Genomic DNA, 17,333 nt, shown 5'->3' on the forward strand with positions numbered 1-17,333 from the left:
TGCAGGAGTTGAGTCCTATATACTGCTGGCCGGCAGCTGTAGGTGAACGGAATTCTGCTATTAGGTATTGAGAAAACCCAAGGACTTCTTTACAAAGAAGGTCCATTTCCTGATGGCTTGGCACTGGAAGCTTCACTAGATAGACAGCTGTTGTGTCTCTTAATAAAACTCTTTCTGAGCTTGAGCCTCAGATTTTTCAGCTCAGCCTGGATGGCCAGGCCTGCAGCCCATTGTCCCTTTCTCTCCAAGGGGCAGTCAGCCTTGTGCACTGGCTGTTCAGAGACAGGGTGTATCAGGGTCTTCACTTTTCCTTGCTGTGCCTTTAAGAGCTGCAGGAATGCAAAGAGTCTGGAGGAGGGGTGGATCTCTGAGCAGGACTGCTGGGAAAAGGATCCTGGGAATTGTTGCCAGAAACTAAACTGACATTCCAACTCTGAGAAGTTGGGGGTGGTTTGTGTTGTGTCAGGCCTGTGATTGGACTGCAGAGTACACTAGGGAGGAGGAACACAGAAGTAAAAAGCAAAGAGCTGAGGAGAGGGGAAAAGCCCTCTTTACCCCCAACCCCATGCATACTCACCCATGCCTGAAAGAGGGTTTAGCCACTAGCCTGGCGAGGGTCAGCATGTGTCAAGGGTGGTGGCAACAGATGGACTCAGGAAGCTTTCTACCCCAAGATGGGCTGCAAGGCTTCCAGGGACTGGCCTGCCAACAGCTGGACTTGATCACCAGCTTGCAAAGTGAGGTCATGCATCTGGTGGAATAACAAGCAGATTTTTCTCTCCGGCTGTTTTTAGAGGGTTTTCATAGCGGCTAGAAAGCAGATCACCAACTGGACCCTGGAATTTTCTTCAAGAAGCTCAGCATAGGAGATTCCACCCCTGGGTGGTTCGCAGGACAATGATGGCCCTTCGGCGAGCTTCTGCTTTCCTGGTTCTGCTCCTCGTGGCTTTTCTGCCCCCACCGCAGTGTGCCCAGGACCCTGCCATGGTGCACTACATCTACCAGCGCTTCCAGGTCTTGGAGGTAGGTGGCATCTGTGCACCTGCTCTGGGGAACATGCCTCCCAGAAGTCACTTTACCCACCCTTCCCTATCTACTGGGATGCACTTTTCCCAGGTAGCAAATGATAAAAACATTGCTAAAGTTACACTTGAAATTTTTTATGGTCCAGGGTCCAGACTGCTCCACTCCCAGAGCTTCACTCTGTGCTCTGGTTTGGCAGTTCTTCTCATCTGTAAAATGGGGATGATCATAGAATTTACCTCCTATAGTTATTCTGAAGATTTAATAAATTAATCCACACTTAAAACATTGCCTGACATAGTAGTAAACATCCAACATGTTATTATTCAGTAGTTCCATTTTTAAAATATGAACATGTAAAAACTTGATCACTTTTCTCCATATTTTACTCTATCGGGGTGATAGCAGATTTTAACTTTTTTCCTTTTCATAAACTGTTAGGCCACTGTCAGAGTCATGATACTGTTGTATCTGGAAGCTAAGTTTTAGCTTCTTTTGCTGAACTGGCCTTGGATTTAGGACGAGTAGATTTCAGCAATGTTAAACAGAGAACATGTTGGGGCCCTCTTCTCCATGTGGTGCAGCTGCCACTTCATTAAAATTGGCAAAACCCAACATTTTTGTAGCATGGACAGGCTCCCAGGGACAAATGTAGCCATCTGTCCTTAGCCTTTGACAAACCCCTGGCATTGACATTGACTTTGTCATACTCTGATTGCCTTGCTTTTGTACAAGTTAAATATTCATAAATTATTTATCTTCTTTCAAAGACACTCTTATCTCCCAATATCTATTTTCTCTATCTTCCTGAAAAATCTTAAAGTCCAAATTATTTGACCACTTAGTTACAATCAGGATAAAAGAATTCCACCGAGCAGGCTGAATGCACTTGCTACATTGTCCAGCCAACAGACTGAGGCCTGGAGACAAGGGGTGAAATGTTCCCAGGCCGGTAGCCTCTTGCTACTATTTGTTTGCTGTCTTCTCAGACACCTCCTCCCCAGTCTCACCTCCTTGAAAGTGCCAGAATTATGCTCAACCATGGTTCCTCATAGGGCATTTAGCACCAGCTTGCCTGAGGATTAACACCAGGCAAATTCCTGCAAGTTTTCTTTAGACCCTGAAGAGCTTATCTGCAGCAAGTGTGAAGTCCTGACCAATACCCATCCTAGCTATGAAGGTGGACTTGAAAAAAATGGGGATATGATGTGCATACACCTATCTGCTCTGCTCACGACCTGGAGGGGAAGCCGAGTCCCAGGCGGCAGTCACTGTTGGCTGACGTGTACACTTAAAAAAAAAAGTGGTATAATCCCCACCCTGAGGAATTTGTGTCTTGAAGTAAGAAAAAAGAGAACAGATCAGGGCATTATTCTCTCCGTCTCTGTCTCTATCTCTCTCTCTCTCCTTCTCTCTTTCCCATTCCCTCTTTTCTGCTACCTCTTTTTCCCTTTAAAATGAACAGTCTTACATGCTGTTTGGAGTATACATTTTTACAACTTTTGTGGAGAGCACTTTGGTAAACTGCCAAATGAACTGTAAGTATAAATCTTCTTTGCCCCAGCAACCCTATTTCCATTCTTCATTCATTTATTCTCTATTTCATAAGTACTTTTTGAGTGCTACTTTGTGTGAGGCCCTGCACCAGGTGCTGGGCATGGAGCTTACTTCTGGAAATGCATCCCAAGAAAATAACCAGATAAGTACATGAAGATGCAAACACAAAGACTTTTTTCAGCATTGTTTGAAAGGCCAAAAATTGAAAACCATATAATTGTCCACTGAAATGAGTCTAGTGAAATAAATGATAGGATATTAATTTAATGGAATCCTGTGTCATTAAAATTATGGTTCGGATATATACGAATTGGTTGGAATATGTTCACAATATATCAGCAAGTTAAAAACATGTTACAAAATATATATATATAGTAAAATCACACTTTAAGATACATATTTTTTGCATATGTCAAATGCATGGGAAATCTTAAAAACTGATATACTAAAGTACCAATAGTACTTTGGATTAAGAAGTTACGGATGATTTATATTCCCCCATTTGATTATTTGTATTTTTTAAGTTTTTTCCTATGAATGATAGCTACTTACATTATTTAATTTAAAAAACTAGCAATAATGTGGGAATTTATTTCCTGACTGAAGCAAAGACTGGAAAAATGTACCCAAGCAACGAGGGCATACATTCAAGACTTCCAGGAGTTCTCGAAAAACATATCCGTGATGCTGGGAAGATGTCAGACCCACACGAGTGAATACAGGAGCGCCGTGACCAGCCTGGCCCTGAGAGTCGAACGTGCCCAGCGGGAGGTTGACTACCTGGAGTACCTGCGGGAAGCTGACGTGTGCGAGGAATCCGAGGACCAGACCCTGGCCGAAAAGCTAGTCCAAGAAGCGGAGGAAGAGAAAAAGATCCGGACTCTGCTGAATGCAAGTAAGAGATCTGCTTCCTTCATACCCGCTCTAGGGCCTGTTGCAGTCAGAGGTGGACACGGCGCAGTGAGGGGCCCCCAGTACGAGAGTGAGAACGTGGTGCACGTCCTTGTGCGCGGGTGCTGGGAGGGACACCTCGCAGGAAGAATCATTCTTCAAAAGCCGTGTTTCCTTTCATAGGGGCTCCTTGAGGCCCCAAAGAAGGCCAGGGCTGCAGTGTGAGGTCAGCCCGGGTACAGCCTCTCCAGATAGACTTGGTTTGGTGGAGGTGTGTGGTCCCAGGTGCTTCCAGGGAGAGCAGCAGGTTGGTGGATTCGCCCAGGGCCCTGGGAGTAGGGAGCAGCTGCAAACGTGCCAAGAAACAGCCTGGAATGGGAAATGGCAGTGGCCAGCCCTCTGGGCCGGGGACTGCAGGGAACTACTAGGCTGTGTTCTGTCGGCATGGTGATACCTAGGGGATTGTCTCCGTTATGTGATCCATCAGAATCACTTCCGGGCCATTAAGAATAATGGTTAGGACCTCACATTATAATAACAAGCTAAAAAAAAAAACATAAATGAGGAGGAAAATTTCCTGTGCATTTGTCCATTTTGTCCATTTTATTAAGATAATGAGAGAGACACGTTCCCCAGCTCAGAGTCTGTTTGAGATGGTTTCACTGAAAATAGGAAAACTTGATTCATACGTGAATTCTGTCTGCTTCGAATACGAGAAACTCCAACAGAAAAGTAAGTCCTAAGTTGAGTACCATCATTGTGCAAAAGGGTTTCACATATCTTCTCAATATAATCTTTGTAAGAACTCCATTTCTGTATAAGAATCTTTAAGATTCACAATCTTTAAGATTCTTTATAGGAATCCATGATCTTTTTAAAACCCCATTATAAGGGTCTTCCTAAATGAGGTGACATAATCTGAGTTTTGAATAAAGATGTTAGGAAAGAATGAGCGAAGGGCTCGGTAAGTGGGGACATGGTGTAGCAAAGGCATGAGGAGGGGCCAATCTACAGATGTGCAGGGGAGAAGCTGTGTGGGCAGGTGTGCGTAGGGAAGCAAACTGAAGAGTTCAGCAGGACCCAGATGATGAAAGACCTTGCATGCTAAGCTAGAGGGTTGAACTTGACTGGAGAAACAATAGAGAGAACACTGAACAATTTCAAGCAGGGGCATGGCATGAAGGAGGAGGGCGAGAAAAGAGAGAGGAGGCCAATACTGCTGCAATTTGGACAAGTGATGATGTCTGCTTTAAGTGTCAGTGATATAGAGAAGACTGCCCGTGTCCACAGGCAGCTCACAACGTGGCTGTAGCTCCTTCAAGAGCAGATAGATTTGAGGGCCACGGGGATTGGAATCCACATGGTCTGGTGACTGATAATTAAAAGTGAAAAATGGATGAGAAGGATGTGTCCAGGATGTTTCCCAGGTCTTTGGCTTAGGGCGGTTACTGGGTGGCTGGTCTGAAATATGTTGAGATAAGAAACCCAAGAGGAGTTTTGAAGCACTTATTATTCTACTGTTTTTCCAGAGCACTTTTTACTCTGAAGTGTATTTGCTCACTGCTTACTTCCCCCTGCCCCTGCCCCATCTAGAATGCCAGCTCTCTGAGGGCCTGGATCCTGCATTTCATGCTCCATGCTATGTCCCAGGGCCTAGAGTAGTGTCTGTGTTCAACAAATAGTTGTCAGTGAATCACTAAGTGAACAAAATAAATGAATGGACAGAGGGATTGTCAGTCCAAACAGAGGGGTTTTGGTAGAAAAGACCTCTGAGTCAGAAGACAGACATTCTCTGCCCAAGGATAGAATTCAGAATGCCAGTTTCTTCTCTTACCATGCAATGTACTGTGTTTTACATACTGTGCCCATCCATTAATTTTTTGCCATTTCTGCTAGTAACTATGCCTGTCTTAGTTTTCTAATGCTGTGTAAGAATTATCACAAATTTAGCAGCTGAAAACAATACTCATTTATTATCTCTGAGTTCTGTGGGCCAGGACTCCAGGCATAGCTTAGCTGGACCCTTTGCCCAAGGTCTCAGAAGGAGACAATCAAGGTGTTGGCTGGGCTGCATTCTCAGCTGGGCTCAGGGGCCTCTTCCATGCTCACCGAGATAGTTGGCAGAATTCACTTTCTCATGGTGGTAGGGCTGAGGCCCTCAACTTGTAAAGGCCGCCCGTGTCCACAGGCAGCTCACAACGTGGCTGTAGCTCCTTCAAGGTCAGGGGCAGAGTGTCTCTTTTCGGGAAGTTCCTGGTCCCTCTTTTAAGAGTTTTTAACCGATTTAAGTCAGGCCCAAGCATAATATCTTCCTTTTGATTAACTCCAATCAACTGATTTAGGACTTTACTATAGCTGCAAAATCTCTTCCCCTTTGTCTTAGAATGTCCTTAATCACAGAGTGCTCTCTCTCATCCTCACTCCCAGGTGCTGCCCACACTCAAAGGGAGGAGATTATACAGGCTTGCCCACCAGGGGAGGGAATCTTGGGGCCATCTTAGAATTCTGCCCCCCTTGGTGCTCTAGTCTGCTAGGCCCAGGGGGTGTGACTAATTACCTGTGCCTGTCTTCTTCCTACAAGGCTCCAATCTTCCTGTCTTCTAGCCTTGGCCTGCAGGGACTGAGCCAGCTACAGAACTTCCACTAAAATCCTTAAGACTCAAGTCAGCACCCTTGTGTGAGCAAACACCTTGGGTTTATGGTCTGGGAGGGGCCACCAGATGTCAGTCACATCACAAGGGTCCACTCACACATACATGCTGTCCTCAAGAGTCTCTTTGGAAAACCTGTAGGGAGAGGGTGATGCAACTGCTTGGAAAATTCAACCTTGTGTCTCAGGAGACTTCCAGAAAATTCCATTATCAGTCTAAATGGTTTTCATTTATTCTTGGAATACTTCTCTGGCAACTATGAAGGACTACATACTGCAGATAATAAATAAGATAGAGTTGTTGTAATTAAACCATTTCCTATAGAGCTGTTCTCAAGTCTTCAGTCTTTGTTTAGAGATAATCCTCAAATGATGTTCATGGGAGGGCCACAATCCACATTCTTCTTCTTCTCCTCCTCTCTCCCTCACTCTCCATCTCTCTCTTACACACACACACACACAATTTAGAGTGCAGTGAGTAAAAGTTACTGGAATACAAGCCAACTTATATTTAAAAGTTATTCCAAGTTTTTGGTACAATACCTGTTATTATTAAAAAGTACTTTTGCGTTGCCCTTAGCAATTTATGGCAAAGCACCTTCACCTCAGATACCTAGATTGAGGGTTTATCCAACTAAGTCTTTGGCAAATTCCATACACTGCATTCTTGTGTGGATAAGAGCATTAACCTCTTTAACTTGTAAACAGCTTATGAAGAAAAATTCTCAAGGCAGTCAAAACAAGCCATTATAGCAGATTTCATTTTATTTCCTGTTTTAGTCCAGCTCCTTTTATTGCAAGGGTGCACGCAAGTTACCTCAAGTAACCCCCTCCCGGCTGAATTAAATAACTCCTGTATCTTTTGTTAAATCATGTTTCAAGGAAGAAAGTCTGTTGCTACAAATTTAAATGCTTGTGGGACCCATTCAGGTAGGATGAATGTGTGTGCCCCATACTCAAAGCCATTAAAAACAAAACGAAATGGAAAACCAAACAAATAAGCAAACAAAAAACCGACTGGAAGCCAAATAAAATATATCTGTGAGCCAACTCCCAAGGTCCATTGGTTTGTGATGAGTGCAACAAAACACTGAGAGGTGTATAGCTCTAATTTACAGCAGAGGTATTTACCACAAAGGAGGGCACTGACGGTGTACATTCAAGTGAAAGTGCAAGTGTGTGTGTATGCCCAGAAGTTTTTTTTATCCAGAAGTTTCTGCACTCACGGGGCCAGCAGCGCCAGAGGTGTGTGCACAGCTTACCCTGTGGTGTCTTGTGCAGAGGCCCATAGGTCACTGTGCCTGGTCGGAAAGGCCCATGTACCCAGCACTTGTTTGACCATCCGGAAGGCCAGAGGCCTATGAGGATACTACCAGAGCCATTACTACAGATACTAACAGAAGGTCCCGACGTTATTTTAGCTGATGGCTTCTAGCTCTGGGTGGAGGGCCGTCCATTCGTTGTCTCTGTAACAAATGCCTAACTGAAGTCCAGAAACATGTTAGCAGTGTGCCGGGCGTTAGAGATGGAGCAGTGAATAGGATAATATATTTGTCCTTAAACAGCTACAGCCAAGTGGGGAAGCCATCTAAATAAACCCAGGGGAACTGCCGGAGTGATGACGGCTCTGACAGAGGGTGTCCCTGAAGCCAAGGGGCAGGCCTTAGATAGCAAGTACAATCAGGATTGCCTTTGGGGGTGGGGGGCTGCGGAATATGAAAGTAACCCTCCAGCTGAGTTTTAATAATGGAAAAGAACAAAATAAAAGAAGACTAGCTTAAAGGGTGCTTCAGGCAAAAGGAACAAACAACATGTGGAAGCACATAATCCTAATTGGGCTTAGTGTTCAAGGCCCCTCAGGTGAAGGAGGGTGTCATGGAGAGGGGATGAAGGAAGCGGACAGGCTGAATCCCTTGGTGCTAAGGCAAGCTGTGGACATGAAAATAATGTGACTCAGTAGCTAATATTTACTGAGTGCTTATTATGTACCAGGTGACCTGCAAGTGTTTTATATATCTATTGGATTATATCATCTAATTCTCACCAATAACCCTATGAGATAGGTTTTGTAATTCTCTCCCATTTTATAGATGAGGAAATGAAGGAACTGTCCTAGTCTCACAGCTAGCTGATGCCAGAGCCGGGATCCAGACCAAGGCAGGCTACTCCCACACGTGCTAACCTCTCCCACCTGCTTAAAAGTGGTGAGCATGGGAGAATCAGGGCTCAGCCATGGTCCAGGAAGGTCATTCTGGCCACAGCATACAGAACAGCCTGGCAGTCGGGGAGGCCGAGTGTGCACAGGAGGAAGACACGCAGCTAGGCAGGCCATCTCCAGGGCTGTCACGGAGGCACTCAAGGCAGGAGCCCTCTGCTCTGAGACTGTGCCTGCCCGTGCAGGCTCGGCCATCTCTGATCACACGGGACGTGGGGAAAGACTGCGTCAGTCCTCTTGGTCCATGTTTGATGATGAGTCCTGCTTACAAACAGATTGGTTTACATCATTCTATTAAACCCTGACCGAGAAGGGTCATCTTTCTTCCCCCATCCCCTTGGTTTTTAGTTCTCTGCCTTTCAAACTATAGTTTACTTCTAATGATAACACTCTTGTGCTCCCTCCTCCCCCCATTCTCTCAGTTAACAGAAGAGTTCCACACACTTTCCCAGGCTAGAAACCTCAAGAACATCTCTCTGGCCCTCTCTGACCAGCTACCATAACCATTAGATTCTTCCTTCTGAATTTCTCTCCGTTTTATTTCTCCCACCTGCACTGCTCTCTCTAGTTTTGAATATTGCATGAGCTACTTAACTGTTCTTCCTGCTGCTGTTCTCTTCCTGGTCCAGGGCTTCATCCTGTATTGCCACTAGGATTAGCTTTCTAGAGTTACTACATCACTGCTTTACCACCTTTGATGGTGACTGGAACCTGCAGGGCAAGGCAAACCCTGTAAAATAACATAAAGAATGTCCTCTCCATCCTGACCCCAACCTAGCTTTCTTTAAATAATTTTTTTATTCTTTATGAAAACAATACCTTGATGAAATAAAAACTATGAGTATTATATTACCATACTTATTATATATATTTTACTTTTATTGTAAAAGTAGATAACAAGCCAAAATTGAACACAGCAATTTTGAACACTTCTCAGTTTCATCTTATGCCTCTGTCACCTGGCCCTACGGGCCCAGGGCTCTATGCTGTGTCCGATCTGCTAATCTGAAAACATAACATGCGTTCATGCATCTCCACCTTATTCATGCTGTATTCCCTAAGTCTATCACAGTGCCTGGACAGAGTAGAAATCAATATTTTCTGACCTTGAGGAGTAGCTTGTTAGAAAGTGGAAGAAACTATTTGCCCAAGATTGCATTAAGCCCTCTTATCTGTTACCTTGTCTAAAGTCCATGACAACCCTGACTCCCTTTTTGATGAAGGCACTGTGGCTCAGAGAGTTTCACGCAGTCCTGTCTTCCTCCAACATCCCTGCTACATCCAAGAGAACACGCCACCCCCTACACATGCTAGAATCATCTTAGCCTCCGTCTCTGCTCACGTCCCCTTAACGCCCACCCCAAATCAGCTATGATCCATTAATGCTGGAGAACCAACCAGGCCAAAGCTTGATGGTTAAAACACCAATTTGGTCATTTCTCAGGGGTCTACCAGGTAGCTGAGCAGCTCTGTTGGTCTGGGCCAGGCTCGGCAGCTCTCAGCAGGGTGTTCTAGGGGCACGGTGCCCGGGGATGGCTGGTTGCAGATGGTCTGGCTATGATGGCTTGGATCTCCTCCACATGGTCACTGATCTCTCAGGAGGCAAACCTGGGCTTGTTTTCTTGATGGAGACAGATGTCTGAGAGAGGGCACAGCGCACCAAGGTCTGGCCACTTCTATTGAATTCTTTTGGCCAAAGCAAATTCCACGTCTGGCGCCGGAGCCCATTCTTCCACTGGAGCCTCTAATAGCATCTATCAAGTCTTTTGGCCTTAATGTTCCTGGAAACAGACAGTACTCAAGATTAGTTTTGAAGATTTGCATACTTCTGTAGGAGGATAGTGAATCGGGCATTCAGTGTAATTGATGGCTTTGAGGTGGGATCGAGGAACCAGTGAGGGCGCTGCTGCAAAATTCAAGTTCAGAAGAGCAGGCCTTAGACCAACACCAACAACACTCTGAGAAAGGATGGCAAGAACAGGATGAAGTGAGTGAGACTGACCTCATAGGAAGAATCCATGGCACGACATCAAAATGACTGTTTTCTAACCAGAAAAATGGGAGAGTGGCGGTAACACACCTAGAAGCTGAGAACATTTCTATCTTTTTTAGTTTGGTAAGAACATTACAGGAAGGAAAAAAAAAACACTGTGCAAAAAAGCAACACCATCTCAGTTTTTAAATGGAAAATAAAAGCAAGAAGTTCATAATTATGACCTTGGAATGCTTATATGTTTGCAACAGTCAGGTAATTGATTCCAAATGGAGCTGGTTGATCAGAAATTCCCCGGAGGACTGCCTGCTTCTATGCTTGGCTTCCCATGAGTGCTGGCCAGCCCTGATCCTCAAGGACAGCATTCCCAGGCTGGAACCTTCCACATTTTAAAATATTATTCAGGACCTCAAAGAGATTTTGTCAATGTAGTTTATATCTATTGGTATTTACCATGTTCATAAATAAAATAGAGAAACTGTGATATGTGCTAGATGCTATTCTAGGACAAGACATACAACAGTGAATATAACAGATTAGATGAAATCCTGGCCTCATGGGGCTTACATTCTATTGAGGGGAATCAAACACTTTGGAGGAAAAGCAGCTAAAGTTTGGGGGTTATGGAGAGCTGGCTTCCTCTGAAAGGAGACCTCTGATGGAGGTTGGCTGTGTTGGACTCCAGCTGTAGGGACCCCATGACGGAAGCTGGCTGGACTTATGCTCATTGTCACACATCTTCCCAGCTTCCGTGCCCCCCTGTGACATTCTCAGCTCAGTGTTGTTGAGGAACACAGAGCCATGCATCAAGTCTGTTCTCTTTCTCACAATCTATTGCTAATCACCAATAAAGGGAAGCTGTCAGGGCTTTGAACTGGGTGCTGTGGAATACTTTGAATTTAGCTGGGAACCTAGGAAAAAACTCTGATATGGACTTACTAAACCTAAGTTCTATGTGACTGACCAGAACCAACATATACAGCACTTACTGCATTCCAGGCCCTGTTTAAGCCCTGGATTCATAGCTGTGCAAACCCAAATCCTCTTATGACCCACTGGGTACCATTTCACACAAGCCAGCCTGCCTGTTACCCAGCCCCCGCCCCCCCCCGCCCCCCCCCCCCCCCCCCCCCCGTCACCGGGCACTTCCACAGTGAAAGAGCACCTCCTAATGTCCACTCGTACCTCTTGCTATTTGAATCTCTTTGTTACGTCGGTGTAGCATGAGTTGGGAGAGCAAACTGGACACTGACTAATCCTGCATTATCTGAGTGGAATTGATTCCTAAGTTTGGACAGTAAGCTATAAGAGATAGATAGGAGGGATATGTGCATTGTGTCCCAGGCACTGTGGATAAAAAGATAAATAAGACACCGCACCTGTCTCAAGTGCTTGCAAAGAAACAAAGTGAATAAGCAATTGCAATTCAACATGGTAACTGCTCTGGAAGAGGCCTGCATAGAATACTTCAGACACACAGGAAGGGGCAATTAGTACTCTGCAGGTATCAGAGAATTTTGTTTGGAAAGACACATAGATGTGTCCCAAGTTAGTGAAGGTGAGCTAAGGAAAAGTATGGGCAAAGACTGAAACTTGTAAGAGTCAATAGCAAGTTTGTGACCAGTCTGTTGTGACAGAGAAGTGACAAAAGACATGGTCAGATGAACAACCTTGAGTGCCATGCTGACATATTTGAAACTTATCCTGTGGGTGAAAAGCATGAAATGGCCCTAATTTCCAGAACAGTTAAGTCTACATTGACAATTTTATTGTAGGAACTTGAAAGCTTTATAATTAATTACTTATCTGAGAGCTGTCATTTTTGTCACCCCAGTGCTCAATATCAGACTGTCACTTGACAGGTATTGAGAAATATTTATTAACATGAACACAATTTAGGTGTTGTAACAGTCAAGTTTTATAACAGAATTTCAAGAAGCAGTCAAAATATTCATGGTTTTATAGGAATTCTCTTCTTTTTAATAAATTCATCACTCTTCTTCCTAAGCAAACCTGGGCTCCCTTCTCCGGTGCTGTCTCAGGCATTCTGTCATCCCATGCTGGAGTCTGGTTTATCACCCAGCTCACCCATCTAGTCAGTTACTAAGACCCAACCTCTGTTTTGCTATTTCATTTTTCCATGCCCATATACCATTTGGATATTTCTCATGGGATTGTACTTAACAGACTCTCTATTGGTCTCCCTGTGTCCCCTCTCCCTACCCCCAGGCCCCAGTCCGTTCTCTATCAACATCCTTACAGGAGTTTCTAAAACATAACCCCATTTGAGTCACTCGCCTACAGAGGGACAAGTCTCACCAGGTCTGAAGAGTGTTGCTATTAAATAAAGGGAAGTGAATTTTAAAAATTCAAATAAGTGATATTTGTATATGAATTCATTGTGAGGCCTTGGGCCAAATTCTATCCTAATTGCTTGTCTGCAGTTCTGCCTGAGGGGGAAACTGCAGATTTTCACTCTCTAGTTAGCAGGTGGAACCTTGCTTATCATTGTCTCTGTTAAATAATTTGCATCTTGGCTGGACTCAAAGGTTTTAAATTTTATTTCCTTCCTTAGCCTTTTCCTCCTGCTAATTATCTCTTCTCAAGAAGAAGCACAGCAGGAGATTTAACTTAACTCTTTTACTCAAATACTGGAAGTACATTCTCCCCAAATTCTAAAAGAGGAGTTTATAAAAATTACAGGATATCTGCTCTGAAGAAACCATAGCGAGCAACCAGCCTAAACCTCACGTATCAGGGCTAGGAAAGCTTAAGGCACGATTGACAAAGGGACTTTTAGGGAGACACATAGAGAAGCAGAGATGGGGTTTAGACCATCTCCCAGTCCCAGGATCCATCTGCAAAGGAAGGAACAGGAGGAGCAGAAGGGAGCACAGAGAGAACTCTGTTTCTCTTTTATCAGAAATGTCTTCCTAATCAAAACCATCTATCAACACTGTCTTGTTTTGCTGTTTCTCTAAGGATTCTGCCTTAAAAAGGAGGAGTAGAGGGGGAAAGAAGAATGTTTGTGTTCGTTTTTGCTATGTATTAAATGAACATTTTCCTATGGGTGAGACATGGAATGTGCCTTGCTCTTAGACACAGTCCCTCTGTGGCTGGGCTGCAAGCATGTTGACTTTCCTCCCGGTGGGATGGGCAGGCTAGGGGCTTCCTAGTCCAGGAAAGTAGCACATTGTGCTGTGATCAGATCCCAGGGAGTCCTCTGCACTGGTTGGAGGTGTCCTGCGTGGCCCTGCCTCCCAGTTCAGACTGAATCAGAGGACCCATACCTGTGTGACCTATCCAAGTAACTTACCCAAGCCTTAATTTTTTTTTATTTGGAAAAAGGAGATTGAAAGATCTACCACTAAAGTTTGTTGTAAGAACTAGATAAATTAGTGTAAATAAATACCTATCATAGTACCAAGCACATTATATGTATTTGTACATATATTAACTTCTCAAGACTGTGTGCTTGTTCTTCAATAGGAAAAGTTTCTGAGCTTCTCTAGGGCCCACAGACCCCTCCTCTTCCCTAGGAAAGGTATCTGTAATCACTTGCAGGCTTAAACCCTCTTTCATTCATCTGTGATTATGAGAACTTGGGAAGAGCAGAGCATTCAGAGGGGATAGATTCAGCTGGTGAAACTGAACTCTTCCACACCAGTGCCTGTAGCCCCAAAGCTCAGTGTGGTGGGGGATCCTCTGTTAGCTACTCCTGTAATGCATAAAGTTCCCAGCTGGCCCCAGCCTCTCTGCCTTCCCCAGGGGATGGCTTCCTATAGGGTGGCCCTCCTCTTATCCAAGGTTTCGCTTTCTGTGGTTTCGCTTTCTGCCATCTCAGTTCTCCACAGTCAACCATGACCCGGAGGCAGATGATCCTCCTTCTGACCTAATGCCGCATCATAATGCCTATGTCATCCCCCTTACTTCTTCTCATCACATAGGCATTTTATCACCTCACATCATCATCATGAGGATGAGTACGATACAATGAAATATTAGGAGAGAGAGATCACATTCACTTAGCTTCTATTACAGTGCATTATTATCTTTCTATTTTATTATTAGTTATTTTTAATCACTTACTGTGCCTAATTTGTCAATTAAACTTGATCATAGGTATATACATATAGGAGAGTAAACAGTACACATAGGTTCAGTACTAGCTGCAGTTTAGGCATCTACTGGGGGGTCTTGGACCATATCCCCGTGGATAAGGGGGTCGCCTATAATCCAGACCAACGAGGAGGAAGCCCACCCAGAGGCCACAGGGAAGCAGTCCCTCAGGCTGGCAAAGCATGTCAGCAGGGGTACATGGTGGCAGCTGGTGACTGAGAGACTTCCACAGCTCATCCTAAAGTCTGGCCCTGACCACAGCGTGGGCCAAGGCAAGGCCCCTTGGAGCAGCCAAGATGACATGGCCACTGAAAAGACTGACTTTCCTGGTATGTGGCTCTTCCTGGCTAAGTTTGCTCCCCACCCTCACGCCTGCTGTATATTCCCTTCATGAGAAACTTGTGTCAGATTTTTTAATGAAATAATGGATTTGAAAGTATCTTAAGAGCTTTAAAGTACTTTACAAATTATTGTTTACTTAAGACAGGCCTGTGGTCAGAACTCTAGATGTGCAGCGCTATTTAGTCCCTAGAAAAACATGTACTCAAATGAAGCTATTTTCCTTATTAATTCAAAAGGTACTTACTGAACCCGCAGCACTGAGTTAGGCCATTGGGTATAATAGCAGACAGGCCCCACTTCTGTGGGGCTGACAGTCTAGTGGAGGGTAAACAAAACAGATAACATCATTACAAAATGGGATAAGTGATCTCATGGAATAAGATGCTATAGTAGATCATTTTACATTTAGACATAGCAGTCACAGGAAGCCTCTTCAGGAGAGTTGATACTGAAAAACAGATTTGAAGGATGAGTAGGAGCAGACTGTGGGAAGATCAAGGAAAAGTGTACTCCAGGCAGAAGAAACTTCAAGTGCAAGAGCCCTGAGGCAGAAACAAACTTGACATATCCCAGAATAGCAAGAAAGCCAGTGGGATTACAATGCAGTGAGCAAGGGGCTGTGGAGTGGAGGGCAGAGTCCCAGTGACAGGCAGCAGCCAAATCAGGTAGGTCTTTTAGGTCAGGGTAAGGGGCTAGGATTTTATCCCACAGGTGATAGGAGGAAGGGCTTTGCAGGTCAGTCACATACTGTATGTTTAAAAGTAGACCACTCCTACTGCTTTGTGGAGACAATACATAGGTAAAAAAGTAAAATCAGGGAGACAAATAAGTGACTATGTAGTAGTCTAGGCAAGACAGGAAGACCCACAGAGCATAGGTGAAGGGGGGTGGGAAGAGGAGGAGAGAGACGTATTTGAGCATTTTAACTTAAGTATAGCACCATAATTTAAAGGCAAGTTTTACTGTCAGAACTTACTGGTGTTGGGGAGGTGGAGGGAAAGGAATCAGGGATGACTTCCAGGGAAGAAACTTGATTGATGGTCTTGCCTGAAATAGGAAGAGTAGAGAGAGAGAGAGAAAGAGAGTTTGGGGGATAAAAACAAGTATTCTTCTTTGAATGGGTTAAGTTTGAAGATACCCAAGTAGGGACATTTGAGTAGGCAGTGGGTAGATGAGTTTGGGACTAAGCAGACATCCAGGTAGAACATCACTCCAGATACAAATTTGGAATTCATCATTATTTAGAATTTACATGGAATTCAGAGCCATGAGACAGACTGAGGTGACTTGGACAGTGGTTGTAGACAGAGAAAGGAAGAGATGTGCAGACAGAATATTTAGGGTGGAAGATGAGAAGGAAACAGCAATGGGTACCAACAACAAAAAATCCAAGAAGACTGGAGGACAAACAGAAGGAGGGGTGTTCCAGAATCAAGAGAAGAGTTTCAAGGGGAGGTAATGGTCAAGTAATCAAATTTTGGTCAAGTAATCAAATTTTGCTGAGAAGTTGATTAGGATGAAGACTGAAAATTGACCCTTGGACTTGGCAACATGGAGGTTGTTGGTAACTTTAACCAGAACTGATTCAGTAGAGCGCACAAGGGGGTGCAGGCCGGCGGAGAACTGAAGCTTGATCAGAGTGGCCTAGCAGATAATCGGAGGTGAGGAAACAGCTCTGCCTGGGAGTTTTATTACAAAGTGAAATAGAGAAGAGGGCCACACTAGAAATTTCTGTTTGTTTATGGAGAGGAATGATGTAGTAGGGTGTGAGAGACTATTGAGGCAGGAAAAAAGACATAGTTTCAGGTGCTAAGTCCTTGAGTAGGTGAGAGCGGATGAGATCCACTGCAAAAATAAAGGGAGCCACCACATCGCTAGTCATCAGAGAAATGCAAATTAAAACCACAATGATGTATCACCTCACACCAGTAAGGATCGCCACCATCCAAAAGACAAACAACAACAAATGTTGGCGAGGATGTGGAGAAAGGGGAACCCTCCTACACTGCTGGTGGGAAGGTAGATTAGTTCAACCATTGTGGAAAGCAGTATGGAGATTCCTCAAAATGCTCAAAATAGAAATACCATTTGACCCAGGAATTCCACTTCTAGGAATTTACCCTAAGAATGCAGCAGCCCAGTTTGAAAAAGACATATACACCCCTATGTTTATCACAGCACTATTTACAATAGCCAAGAAATGGAAGCAACCTAAGTGTCCATCAGTAGATGAATGGATAAAGAAGATGTGGTACATATACACAATGGAATATTATTCAGCCATAAGAAGAAATCAGATCCTACCATTTGCAACAACATGGATGGAGCTAGAGGGTATTATGCTCAGTGAAATAAGCCAGGCGGAGAAAGACAAGTACCAAATGATTTCACTCATATGTGGTGTATAAGACAAAGAAAAACTGAAGGAACAAAACAGCAGCAGAATCACGGAACCCAAGAATGGACTAACAGTTACCAAAGGGAAAGGGACTGGGGAGGATGGGTGGGAAGGGAGGGATAAGGGTGGGAAAAAGAAAGGGGGC

General features: G+C 44.3%; 1 protein-coding gene across 14 annotated transcripts in view; it reads left to right on the forward strand.

Annotated features, from left to right (window-relative positions):
• The first annotated feature begins 453 nt into the window (after window positions 1–453).
• LOC118914532 (liprin-beta-2) overlaps window positions 454–17,333 on the forward strand; it is a 191,505-nt gene continuing 174,625 nt past the window's right edge. For 3 of the 14 annotated variants that reach the window (XM_057507299.1, XM_057507301.1, XM_057507304.1), the window contains exon 1: window positions 458–1,023. In XM_057507299.1, the coding sequence (XP_057363282.1) occupies window positions 898–1,023 (126 nt within the window). In that variant the 5' untranslated portion in view covers window positions 458–897. Of the gene's footprint in view, window positions 1,024–3,154; window positions 3,476–17,333 lie in introns of all 14 variants that reach the window. The other 11 variants (XM_036889603.2, XM_057507311.1, XM_057507302.1 and 8 more) reach the window with 11 other exon arrangements.

Source organism: Manis pentadactyla, chromosome 9 (assembly GCF_030020395.1).
Source record: "Manis pentadactyla isolate mManPen7 chromosome 9, mManPen7.hap1, whole genome shotgun sequence".
NCBI lineage: Eukaryota > Metazoa > Chordata > Mammalia > Pholidota > Manidae > Manis > Manis pentadactyla.